The sequence below is a fragment of the Oryzias latipes genome, chromosome 1 (genome assembly GCF_053564925.1).
Source record: "Oryzias latipes strain Hd-rR chromosome 1, Olatipes_Hd-rR_3.1".
NCBI classification, from domain to species: Eukaryota; Metazoa; Chordata; class Actinopteri; order Beloniformes; family Adrianichthyidae; genus Oryzias; species Oryzias latipes.
Genome location: NC_136237.1, coordinates 24,006,528 through 24,019,523, shown reverse-complemented (window position 1 = coordinate 24,019,523; position 12,996 = coordinate 24,006,528). Strand labels below are relative to the sequence as shown.

Genomic DNA, 12,996 nt, shown 5'->3' with positions numbered 1-12,996 from the left:
ACCTGACTTTGGGTGATATATAATAATCTGGTCCTTGAATGTAATCCACGCCCCACTGTTTCATTAAATATTATTGTTTTACTAACTAACCTCTAAGATATCCTTAGGGAAACAGTTGTAAAGGTCAAAATAAAACCCACTGATACTGAACTCTCTTCTTCATCTCAAAGATGTAGGTCTTTGTGAAAAAAAAAAAACACGTCAAGACGAGCAGAAAGCTGAAAGAGGTAGAGACGTTTAAGTGAGGAGGTAAAGAAAGTCAGGTTAGAAGAGAAGGACAAAGGGTAAAAATGGATAATGAGAGATCGGGAGACAGAGAATTAGCACTGAGCAGATAAGTGAGGGACTTTGTCAAACTCAGTGCTGAGTTCAATGGAGATCAAGCTGGTGGAGGGGGTGGGGTGCACTACAGGGGCACTGGCAGGGTTGCCACGGCAGCGTTCCGGATGGGCAGGCGGTCTCCTCTCAGGGGTGAGGGGGACGTGGGGCTGTCAGGGAGCCTGGCAGGTGGAGACACAACGCCCTGTGACTAGGGGGAAAGCACGGGTCAGTGAGAGAGGACAGGACTGAGGGGATGGAGGTGGTGGAGGAGTGAAGTAGAGGCTTGTCTGATGAAGTGAGGAGAGGGTATGAAAGGGGAGGGAGATATGTGAGAAGTAAATGAGGGCAGAGGAGGAGAGCAGCTATAGAGATGATTAGAGAAGAATTATCCAAGTGTAAGTGTGGATCACTGGAAAGTAAAGAGAAGGGAAGAAAAGCAGCAAACTGAAGGGCTCTGGGTGCCCCAATTTATACATCATTGAAATAGTCTGAAAGTGCGCCAAACTATATTTTTCTTCAAGAATCTCCTCACACATTTCAGTATTCTTTGCTCTCGTCAACCAAAAGATGCAATGATTCAAATAATCATGGTACAATTATTGCAATCACAATTCAGTCTTCTAATGAATTATAGTGTAGACTCAAGAATTAAAAAACAACACGTTCACCGGTCATATCCGATCTGTGCCACATGAGAGGAAAAAATCAGAATTGGGTCACTTGAACCATGCAGTGTTAATGGGGCATTAAACTCAAGTTACATCCAATAGACCTGCCAATCATTCCAGCAGGTAAACCTTAGCAACGATTCTAATGGTAAATTTAAATAGAACAGCTCTGCTGACAGGATTTTATTTGAGACATTTTTAGAATGTCAATCTTGTAAACATAATCCTGAATTTTTAAGAGATTTTATATCAACCTATTGATTCATCCATTTATCAATCCATCCACCCATCCCTCCCTCCCTCCATCCATCTATCTATCTATTTACCCAACCATCCATCCATCACATCCTGCTTCTTTTTCGTTGTAAAAATGTGGATGCTGGAAAGATATCAAAAAGCTGAAGTAATAACTGCAGCGAATGTTGCCACCAAACCTGATTGAGTCAATAAAATAAACAGCATTTTTATTTTATTTGGTATTGAATTTACAGAATTGAACAAAACTTTCTTGTTTGCACTTTCTTTCATGGAAAAACCACTAGAGAATAATATTTTTTTATTTTTTATATTGTTTGCTCATTTTTATCTCATGAAATTATACAGTACATTGAAATCAGCTGGTTTATGTGAATTTATTTTCTTATAGTAAACATTTTTTTATATTAACTGTGGTTGTTTATGCCTTTGATTTAAACTTTAGGATGGAAAAAGGGGATGAAAAAGCAACATATTGTTGTGGGATTTTCTGTGATTCAGTGAAGAGAACAAAGGTCCAGTCAGCTTTCTTTCTGCAAGGCCAGAGGTGAATATGTGCATGACCGCTGTTAAAGTGTGTGCACTGGTGCTGATAAAATGGTAGCATTTTCCTTTTGACCTCATGAGTGGTTGTAATTTTGCTTGGAAAAACAAAATGTGGAGAGATTTTATGCATACCATGTGTCATTAGGTCATGTGTTGCCAAATAAGCATTAGCAGGTTACGGTCTCAGCAATTAACCTTGTGCTGCTCTACATTAGCATGAACATAGTTGAAAACTGTAAAGAACTCATAAGACTCAGCCACGACACTCTGCTTGCGTCTTCATTATCTGCCTTTTTCACAAAGGTGCACTTATTTGTGGAGCTCACATCGCAGTGATCAGTGACACAGGCAATCATGTGGCTCCCTCACATCTCTCAGACCTTTCAGTGCCCTTGTCTGACTTTTTCTACATCTTTCTCCCAGTCTCGCTCTATCCTACTCTCACAAGTGGAAGGCTGTTCCTGTTGGTGTCACATGATGTCTTGTGGCCCTGTAGTGGTAGCAGAACAGTGACAGTTCTATCCCTGTGCCATCTGATCGACACACTGCTCCCTGTCACATGCACACATGCTATGACCATAAACCAGGTCAGAGACAGTAGCTGCCCCTAAGCATGTGCTCCTGTTGCTTGTGAGCTTCACAAAGGCAGCACACACTTTTTGGGAAATGCCACTTCCCTCCCATGTCAAGCCATCATTTTTGTTGGTTTGCTTTTTTACTTTGAGTTGCCCAACTTGAAATGGGGAGGAGGTTGGAGGTGAGATCTTCAGAAACGTAGAGAGTGTCTAACAGTGGTAGACATAAATTCGTGATCATGCATCAACTGGTGTTTTATCAGCATCTTCTTCTGGCTAAAGGGACACCATTTTCCTTTGCTCCCTTTTGATGATGTTCATTCGTTGCTTAGTTATTGCCATCTCAATACAAATTGTTCTGTTCTACTTTTCTATGCCTGCCACCAGCATCTGTCCTCACTTGACCTCCTCTTAGAGTGCAGAGATGGAGTTGCGTTTTGTTCAATTGAAATTTTGCTGACATCGATGTACTACACACACTCAAGCCCAAACTGGAAAATAAGACAGCAGTTAAGGATTGTAATTATGGGTGTTTCATGACCTTTGCATTTGTTTTGTACCAAGTGATGTTTGCTCAAACTGGGCGCCTTGTCACTCCACACTCGGGGGCTCTTGCTCCCTATTTCTGGGCTATCTGACACATTAGATGTGTGGAAAACAAGCAGGCAGCTATGAGAGCTTTGATGGTAGTGAGGGAGGATAACTTGTTACTGATTTTTTTACCCACAAAAAAACAAAAAGCTCAAAAAGGTTTGACTTTTTTTTCTTATGTTGTATGTGGATCCATAACTATAACCAGACAGTTTTGTATCAGGAAACCCAGGCCCTTAGAATCATTTAAATGTTATTTTAGACCCGCACACCTAAATAAAACTGAAGATTAAGGCAAAGGTTGGTCTAGCTCTAATCGTCATTCAGGAGATCTGACTCATATCAAGTCGGACTACATTTTTGCATTTAGTTCCTTTTTTTTTTGAGTTGGCTGTTTAAGATTTATAAAGCATCTGGGTATCATTTGAGGACATTACAATAATGCATACAATCTTTTTTATGTTTAAACCAGTTAATTGAATTTAATAAAACTACAAAAATCCAAAATTTTCACATCTATAAAGATAGTAATCCCATTACTTTGATTAGTATTTTTTTACATCAAGAGTACAGTTCAGTTAAATGACATTGACACTTATTATTAAAGAAATTGTTTTACATGCAGCTGAAAGTTACAGTTACAGCCAGCAGTTCGAGGTTTGTAATTTTTTTCTTATTTTGTTGCAATAATTTGAAATAAAATTGATTTTCACGACTTGTGGGGCTTAAAAGGGTTAATGTGTTTGTTTCAATAGAAAACATATTTACTCCAAAGAAAGAGCAATTTTTTTTTAAATGTTACATTTTTTTAAATATAACTTCATAGAAGACTTAGGTTGTACCCAAATTCCTTCACTTCTCACTACTTAGTGCACTATAAAGGCCGTTCTCCATTTTATATGGATGTCTAAATCTAAATCCACAATTCCGAAATCTAATGCCTTAGAAACTTCCCAGAAGTCTCTAGTCTCTATCAATACTCACTATTGGTATATATATACACACCGGTGTATATATATATATATATATATATATATATATATATATATATATATATATATATATATATATATATATATATATATATATATATATATATATATATATATATATATAATGTATTGTTTAAAAATCAGAGTCCGCTGTGTTTGAATGATTTTTCATTTGAAAAAGAAAAAAGTATTTAAATGTATTGTTTAAAAATCGTCCAAGTCTTCATCATCAGAACACAGTGGATTCAAAAATAGTCTTTGTAAAAAATGTTCAGATTTTTTTTTTTTACTTTGGGAAATCTATGACGTCATATTCGGGGATTTTAACCCAATAAAGTCCACTACATCAAAAACTTGTCAAAAATTTTATTAATTGGGGAGAATTGAGATGTTTTATAAACCCTTTGAAAAATTCCACCCAAAAATTGCAAAATCCTTTCTTCAAGGAAAAATAGATAGTATTAGCTCTAGCAGAGTTTCTATTGGCTATGAAATTGTGCAAATTGTATTTGCAATAATAAAGTCTTAATGGAAACACGACAATTTCAAAAAACTTGAGAAAAAAAGTTTTAATTGAAAAAATGTATTTGAGATTGTAGGAAGTGGTTTTTTAAGTGGTTCAAAATTGACATATTTCGTAAAACTACAATAAAACACTTTTCGAATTAAATGAGTCAAATAGCGATGGAAATGCGCTTCTTGTCTTGGTAGGAACTGGCTGCCTACAGCATCACACAGCTCAACAAAAGTTAAGTGTGTTGTGCGGAATTGTTGGATCCACAGCTCCTCTGTAAAATCACCATCCACGATTTCCCATATCCCTTTATCCGTAGCCACTCCCACGTGTAGGGAGCTTGCCGCTCCCTACATGCCGATGTCTCTTTTGACACGCCGATGTCTCAACAAGACGCTGATGTCTCCTTTGAAAGGACATTTATAGAAATAGTTTTGCACATATGTAATGAAAATGCAGCTTATAAAACATTCGAGTAATAAGGTAAATTTTTTCTCGCAACAACGTTGGTTTAAGATGCAAAAATATTGGATATGGGGAACAAAGCACCTTATTTACTCAGTATCTTAAATTTGATCCACACATTGATGTAACTGTATTATAAAGAATTCATTATTGTTATACTCTTCTAGTTCCCCCTAGCATTAAAAGGGGCACAACATAAACTGGGGGCTCATCTGGGATTTTGTTAACCGTAAGGGTTTATTTGATTCGGTATTTGATCTACGTGGGTTTTGTTCAGATTCTATATTACTTGGAGGAAGAGTTTAACAGTTTTTCCCTTTGTGGGCCATAACTTGACAATTATTAACAAACATATCTTACTTACAATACAGCAAGTATAGTCATTTAAAAATGTATACCAACAGATGCGTTATTCTCATCATAAAGTTTAAAAAATTGGCAAAATTGTTTTCTTCCAAACAGTTGTTGAGATTTCATAGAGGCAGCCATTTCCAAATGAGCTGGAAAAGCCGTTCTACTGCCCCTAGTGGAATGATGATGAACTACAGGGCAGAAAACATGGACCAAGTTATGCTTTTTTTAAGGAAAGTTTAGATCATGTTAATGAGATAGGGGTTATACAAATGATTAGGTATCAGTAAAAGAGTAAATCACATGGATGCGTAAGCATCTTAGCATCTCCTAAATTACTTATCATTACTCTATCATTGAGTTTGTTATCACTGTTTCATAACTTTTTTTCTCTGCAGACTCCTCAGATTGCAATATTTGTGAGTGGCCGGGGTCTGAGGGTGCTACGGCAGAGCTTCAACCTCATCCACACATTTGTATTGATCCAAACAAGCCTCAGTGACTGTTGCTACAGAGCAGGCTGCCCTCCTCATTCAGGGCTACCCTACACTCACCATGAGTGTCAGCTAATGAGGAGACCCACACACCCGACACTAATAAACCGTACTCGCATCAACATCTGAGCTGCCACCAATCCTGCCCATTTCCTCCTGTCTCACCCAGCTACCCTCAGTCTCCATCTTCACCCCCCTTTTTGCTCTGCCTCTTTCTCTACCTCACTTTTCCTCTAATGAGTTGCAACACTGATAACGAGCCTGATGATCTTCCATTGATTCAGCTATCACTTGCTTGTCTGGTAATTGATCCGTAGCTGAGCCTCTAGTTAATTATATGGGCTTCGACATGAACCCTTGCCCCTCAGGGAATTCTCAAGTCCTGCACAATAATAGTTTTAATAAAAGAGCATGAGGATCTTTTTTTCTACCCTTTTTTTCTAGATAATACTTCTTTTTTTTAATCTTTCTGTCTCCTTTTCCCTCCCTGTTTCCCCTCCAAATTTCTTCATCCTTGTATTTTCACCACATGGTCATCACTATAAGGAAGAGAAAAGTGGGGGTGGGTGAAAAATGAGGAAGAAGAGTGAGCACTATTGGCAGAGTCCACTCCTCTCTCCCACAAATAACAGCCATTAACCAGCCAGGTCAGAAGCTGAGCCACCAGCTTGACTTGAAACACTGAGTGCCACTTGAAAAACCCACAGACTAGCACATTTACTGACAAGAGGGAGGCAGAAAAGAAAAAAGGACGAGGGAGAGTAAAAAGGAACCTTGGCGGCTAAATTGTCACTTAATATAATTAGCCTAAGACTTGTGAATTACCTTTTCAATAGGAGCGGAGCTGGTTGTACACGGGCGGCAGTTGACACATTCAGAATTTCTGAACAATGCTGCTTGTGGCTCTTGACAGGGCATTGTCCACAAAAGATGAAGATGTAGCCAAAGAGCGGCAGGTTGATTTAAAAGCTCAGATTAAAAAGTAAATCCGGAAGACAAAAGACACAGACGGGAGGATGGGGAAGTTAAGAACTCAAGTGGAGACAAAAGGCTCGGATGTTCATTTTTCAGGTGGCAAGGAGAGCGCTGTTACCTTTGTGTCTGCTTCCAGAAATCCTCATATGTAACAACTGGTGTAATAATCTCAGCAAAGGTTAACGTCGCACTGCCATTAGTGCGTGGTACAAAAGGCTTTTAACACACAGCCGAGCAGCTGTCTCCAGCAATTTAGCACAAAATTTGAAGTGACTTTAAGGAGGCCATTTAATGCAGTTGGAAAGCCAAGTTCTCTCCCTGTCCCTCTTTTGTTCCTGTGCAGTGGAAAGATCACTGTGACATCTCTCTCTCGCTGTGGACCAAGCCCCTTACTCTGTCATTTCTCTAATGATAGTGAGGGGGGGGGGGGGGGGGCAAGATGGGAGATTTAACATAAAGAGGAAAAGATCAGAAGGTGTTGTTTGTCCTAAGAAGTACAGATCTCCTTCTTTTTATTGATTTTTTTAGTTTTTTATGCTCCATCTTATTTTTTTCTGTCTGCCTCTTTTCCTCCTCCATCCCTCATTTTATTCCCTTACCTTTGCTGCTGTGGGGACCAATTTGACTAAAATGGAACCTCTTCCTCATTTTTTTCTTAATTAAAATCGGAGAGCCTCCGCGGACAAGAAGGAGGAGGAAAGGGGAGAGAGGAGGTGCGTGGAGCGTGCGCGTGCTGGCGGTGGCAGATTGCTTGTGTTTCATTAGGCTTTCATTAGAGCTGCAGTAGATCAAACAAAGGCAACCGGATTTTTAGGAGATGCAGGATTCCATTTTGCCATAAAAGCTATGATCAATTGTTGATCAACTGTTATACATCTTTTTTTCTTTCTTATTTTTTTTGGTGGCAAAATACTAAACTGTTTGACAGCGTTCAGAAAAAGTGCAGTGTGGTGTGTATATAGAAGTTGGAAACTGCTTTTTCCTCCAACCAAAGTGTGTGTGCTCGCATTTGTGTGAGGCAGGACTGTCCCACAGGAGAACTAAGCTGCTCTGAGACATGCTGGCCACTCACACAGCGCAAATGGTAATAAGGCAGAGGGGGGGACAAACGCTCCCCCCCCTCCTCCTTCTTGGTGAGGCCCCCACCTTCCTTCCTCTCACAGAGGAGGTGTATGTATGTGTGTGTGTGCAGCACAGTGTCATTGAGCATCTCAGAGTGGAGAGGCACAGTTGACTCAGTTGAGCCTGCACCGGCCTGGCACACACACTCCTTCGCAGCTTGGCTCCTGGTCTCCGGCGCGCACACACACACATGCGCTGCGGAGCTCAGTTCTTGCACAGCAGCGGCGGAGAACAGAGAAGTCGGAGAGAGATAGGAGCAAAAGAGGGAGGACATTCAGAGGCACTGACGTCGAGAGAGGGACACGGTCACGTAGAGAGAAAAAGAAAAGGAGGCAGGGAGAGCTGGATAGTTGGTGGCTCCCTCCCACACCTCATCTGCACTTTCCTGGGACAGGCACAGATTTGATGGTAAGACACATTTGTGCTTTTTTTGGGGAACTTTTTTCTTTTGTGTTGACTTTCTTCTTTTGTCATTTCTTAAGGGATTTTGTGCAGATTTTACATCTTTGCTTTACATTAAAGTTGACACCAAATTTTGAAGTTTATTTTGAAATTACTGCAAGGAAATTGTTTCTCGCTGACAACTTTTGCATGTGTGACTGCTCTCTGCTTGGTCTGGATTTCTCCTGTGCCTGCATATGTTGCATGCATGCGTTGAATGAGTGCAGACAGGTGAACTTGGGCTCCACTCTGCGTCTTTGTAAGTTTTGAGTCAGGGTTTTCAGAGCAAAATGACTGACAGCTGATCTGCAACAAAAACAAAACTCAATCTACAGACAACATGCACCCCTCCTCGCCAACTCCATTACCTTCCCTCCCCTCACATTTTTTGTCTGTTTTGCTCCCTTATCGCTCACCTTCTCAACGGCTTCAACTTTCTCACCTCCATCCTTCTCCCCATCCCTCCTCACCAGTGGTCCGCTCATCTTCCCCGTCCAACATGAGGCCCCCCCTGAGGAAATGAACTGCCGGCCTTCTTTTCCATGTCTTCATGAGAATAAACTCCACACATGCACAGACGCACACACTTTACCAAAGAAACCGCTCACACACATCTTCTCCTCTGTCTCTCGTTTCCTTGTTATCCTCCTTTAAACGTGAGATGAAAAAAGCTAGCACGACCCTAAGAGAACCCACCTTCACTGACTTCTTTTTCTTCTCTCCTCCTTCACACTCCCACATCCCTCCTGCCCTCCCTCCTCGTGTCTCCCTTTCCCTAAGTCCAAGGAGGCAGAGTTGGATGTGAAAGACAGAGAGAGTGACACCGTCCCCCCAGAGCCCAGCCAAGACCCGGAGCCGCCGAGGCCACCTCCAGCTCAGGCTAGCGGACCCACCGGCGCAGCTGGCATTTGTGTGACCATCCCCTCCAGTAGTCAGAGCAGCCGCAGCAGAGGCAGAGGTCTGGGTGGCATTAGCATTGTTAGCAGCAGCGCTGAGGGAGCAGGAGAAAGCTCCATGCAGTTCAGCACCAGACCGCCTAGTGCTGAGCAGCCGGGCTTCATGGGGACATGGCAGCAGAGCACTGACAGCAACCTCCTCTACAGAATGTCCCAGCAGGTATGTCAGCTCAGCTTTACCTCCCTGTTTTGTGTGTTCATCTTTTCTTTCAGAAGACAAACTTTTGTTTGGTTTTATTTATTTCTTTGTGTTGTTCTGTTGTTCTTCATCACTTCTTATTATCCCAAGAAAGTCTTTGTGTTGAAGGATCATGTCTGTGGCTTGTGGGGGGAAAAGAGTGTTTTTTGTGACATTTAAGATCAGGATTCTCACCTGTTATTTCAGCAACTCACCTTCCATGTAGAAGAGTTTCAGAATAAAAGCTTGCATGTTAAAGTTCTATGAAGCATGCCTGAAAGTCTTTTGTGTGCGTTGACATTTGATTAATTCAGTGCATGATCTAAGTGTGTGTAATTTTCATATCCTATAAAACATGGTTTTGCATACCCCACACTTTAACTAGGAATTGTTAAGTTCAAGAAAATATATTTTTATTTTTTTGGTGGGGGGTTTCTTACCCTGACTTATTGTCTGGACTCCACACATCCATTCTCAAGTCTGCGTAATTGGTCTGTGAGGGTGTGGAGTTTAAATTAAAGGCAAGCAATCGCCATGTTTTTGTAACCTCTGCGCCGATAAAGCCTCGGACAGAGGGTCCCCTCTGGGACGGGCTTATTAACTTCATGTGGCCGAAGCAGGAAGTCCCTTGCGCGGTCACAGATCAGCAAAGGAGTCGTGAACGAACCGAGTTTTGGAAAAGTGGTGGTGATAACGGATAGTCTGCGCACAGAGAGGAAAGTCCACATTTCCTCCCGACATTGCGGGTGTTTACATTTGATTGTAGATTTTCTTTCTTTCTTTGTCCTTTTTCTTTTCCAACTTAAAACAAAAACATAAAGGAGAGGATTTCGGCACGAGCCAATGTGGTTTCGTGGGAGAATCGCGTATTGTGCCATCTCCAGCAGCTGCGTGCGCGCGTGTTTCCGTGTGTCCGTTGGCGCGCAGTGCACGTGTCTGAGGGGGAGCCGGAGTAGATAGAGAACGGTTGCTGGGTTGCAGTTAATCATAGCGGGACCTGCAAGCTCTCCGTACCAAGCACATGTTGTTACGCACCCAGGCCACAGCGGCTCTTGCGCAACAGCATCACGGCCGCTCCGAGTTGTAAAATAAACACAGATTATTCTGTCACTTAATATTTTAATTGTGGAGAAATTTTAAAACGTTTTCCCTCTATTTCTTTCATTTATTTTTACACCAGGGACAGTTTTGCGTTTAAAGACCTGAAATGATTATTTTCTTTATTCTTCGATTACTCTTAATCTCGTGTTTTATGGGGTTTAATGCTAAATACAATTATTTGCACAACTTTTTTGTATAAAAAAAGACATTAAACACTAAGTGTTGTCATTTAGGACTCTGTCTCCTTGCTTTATTTTCATGCGTTTTTCTTTAAAGGAGTTTTGCGCACGTGAAAAAAAGTGATGGATGGATCGTTAGGCCAGCGTCGGCGAGCCTCCTTTTCTTCTCTCAACTGCCGGCTGAGCAGGTGGATGGGCCCTAGCGCTCTACCGGGACCCCACGCCCGGATCCCCAACCCCTTTTCCACAAATGCGCACCGTTGTTTCAATATAATCAGCCGTGGGACTCGCTATTTATCCTTCCTTGCACCACTCAGAAGATATCTTTCCATGTTTAGTAGGCATGACATAAATTCTCTAAAGGAAGCCTGTTTCTTGACAGACTCGCCTTATTGGAATCTAACCGATAATGACTTTGTGTTTGCCGAGCCTGGCGCACCCAGGGGTGTTGGAGAGAGATGCGTTATGGGCTCGTGCATCCCCTCCACCCCCCTCCTCCTCTCTTCTTTCGTAAAGATCGCCTGCGTGACACGAGAAATGCTGTAGTTTATCGTTGTTAGGCCCAATTATATGTGATCAATACTCGCGCAAGAGAAGTCAGCGCAGCGCGTTTAGGAGGCGCGCGGCTGGGGGGGGGAGCTGCGATTCTTCCGAAAATCCTTGTAAATTACGCACAGATAAACACACACTCAAATATAAACAGAGCAGCACCTAAGGAAAATAATGTGCTGAGACATAAACAGAGGTTGTCTTTAAAATCACCTTCCTCTGCAGCCTGCAAATAAGATGTGGTTTTGCGGCAGGTGTGTGGTTTTCTCTTGGTGCGTAATCTTTATTGGCCACTCCAACAACAGCAGAGACTTTGCAATCAGCAATTAATGACTCAGTTTTTAAACGACTTTTTGTTTGTCCTCACTGCTTTTTACAGAGTAAAAGGTGTATCTGATAGAGACAGAAGCAAAATTCCTGACTAAAACAGATTGTTTCTTTTATTTGAATTTATTGATTCTGTTCACCTGTTTGCATTTTGCTATTTTTGTGTAATTAATTTTTTGCCTGAAAAAACTTCGTAATCTTTTTTGTTCTTCCTAAAAAAATTGCAACACAAAGATTGCATCAGATAATACGATTAAAAGCTTTTATTTTCTTAAATTAATTTGATTTGTCTGGTATAAGATGAAACAAACGTGCACTTTTTGTAATTTAGCCTATTTTCTCTTTGTACATTTTCTAAAAATGAACGAAAAAAACGGCGCATTATGGCATAACTTATTTTTAAAGGCCTTCGTGTCAGAAATAGATTTTTTAAAAAGTGCGCAACAGTGGATTCTACTAAATTTTCTCAAGAGCCAACAGAAATAATTAGTAATTCATAAAAAATCGGTTAAATTCATTCGATAAACACATTTATTTCCTATTTCTGCAAAAACATTGTAAGAAATAATTTTCGGAATTGCCAAAAAATATTAAAAAACAACTAAAAAATATTCAGAAATTAGAAAAAAAATTGTAGCTATTTAATTATGTTCTACTTTTTTCCGCAGAGATTATATTTAGAGCATTAAGTGACCAGCAGCTTCACGTGCGTGGCTCTGAAAATCGACCCCTGCAAGTTAAAAACTCCGGAGTTAAGTGATACCACGGGCCTAATTGGCTCATCAGGGATGTTTCCTTTATAGCACAGCAGCCGGAGGCCGCTTTGTTTCTATTTATTTGATTATTTGGTTCGCTTCGTGTTGGAAACATGTAGAGAAAGAAAAAAAACTTGGGATCTGAAGGGCGCGTAAAACCAGATCATCCACCTGAAGATCTGCTGAGGCCACCCTGACTCTGCGCGCGCAACTCGGAAGGAAATGAGCACAAATACCTAAATAAAAAACTAAAAAGGAGAAAGCAGTGTTTGTCTTACATTTAAAGCTATCTCTAAAATAGCCTCTTCCTTTTCTTTTTGCAAGGGTGCTGTAACGCGGCTTCCTTTGAAGTGCGACAGGTCGACTATGGGCCGAGACCTGGAAGAGGTACAGTGGCATTACAGTTTGCACTGCCTGTTTCTTTTAAAAACGGAGCCCTCTTAAACTCACATATGAATAAAACAGGGTATTGTAACATACAGTTGTAAATGTGAGCCCAAAAATGCATCATTACATCACAAAAATGTGGAAAACTTGATCAAAATGTGTCATTTTCACCTTTGCTTTGGATTTTACCACCTGGAAAATAAATGACTTGCATGATTATTTACATATTTTTCAAGATATTATGTTGCAATTAC

General features: G+C 40.8%; 2 protein-coding genes across 6 annotated transcripts in view; one reads left to right on the top strand and one right to left on the bottom strand.

Annotated features, from left to right (window-relative positions):
• Nucleotides 1-9,010, bottom strand: part of LOC111948960 (centlein-like) — a 192,281-nt gene extending 183,271 nt beyond the window's left edge. The window contains exon 1 of the mRNA XM_078952039.1: nucleotides 8,727-9,010. The gene's annotated coding sequence lies outside the window, so the exon portion shown is untranslated. The remainder of the gene's footprint in view (nucleotides 1-8,726) is intronic.
• LOC144981231 (zinc finger protein basonuclin-2-like) overlaps nucleotides 1-12,996 on the top strand; it is a 174,414-nt gene that overhangs the window by 80,343 nt on the left and 81,075 nt on the right. For 2 of the 5 annotated variants that reach the window (XM_078952063.1, XM_078952076.1), the window contains exons 1-3: nucleotides 7,909-8,277; nucleotides 9,091-9,426; nucleotides 12,680-12,742. In XM_078952063.1, the coding sequence (XP_078808189.1) occupies nucleotides 8,275-8,277; nucleotides 9,091-9,426; nucleotides 12,680-12,742 (402 nt within the window). In that variant the 5' untranslated portion in view covers nucleotides 7,909-8,274. Of the gene's footprint in view, nucleotides 1-7,833; nucleotides 8,278-9,090; nucleotides 9,427-12,679; nucleotides 12,743-12,996 lie in introns of those variants that run through there. The other 3 variants (XM_078952067.1, XM_078952068.1, XM_078952070.1) reach the window with 3 other exon arrangements.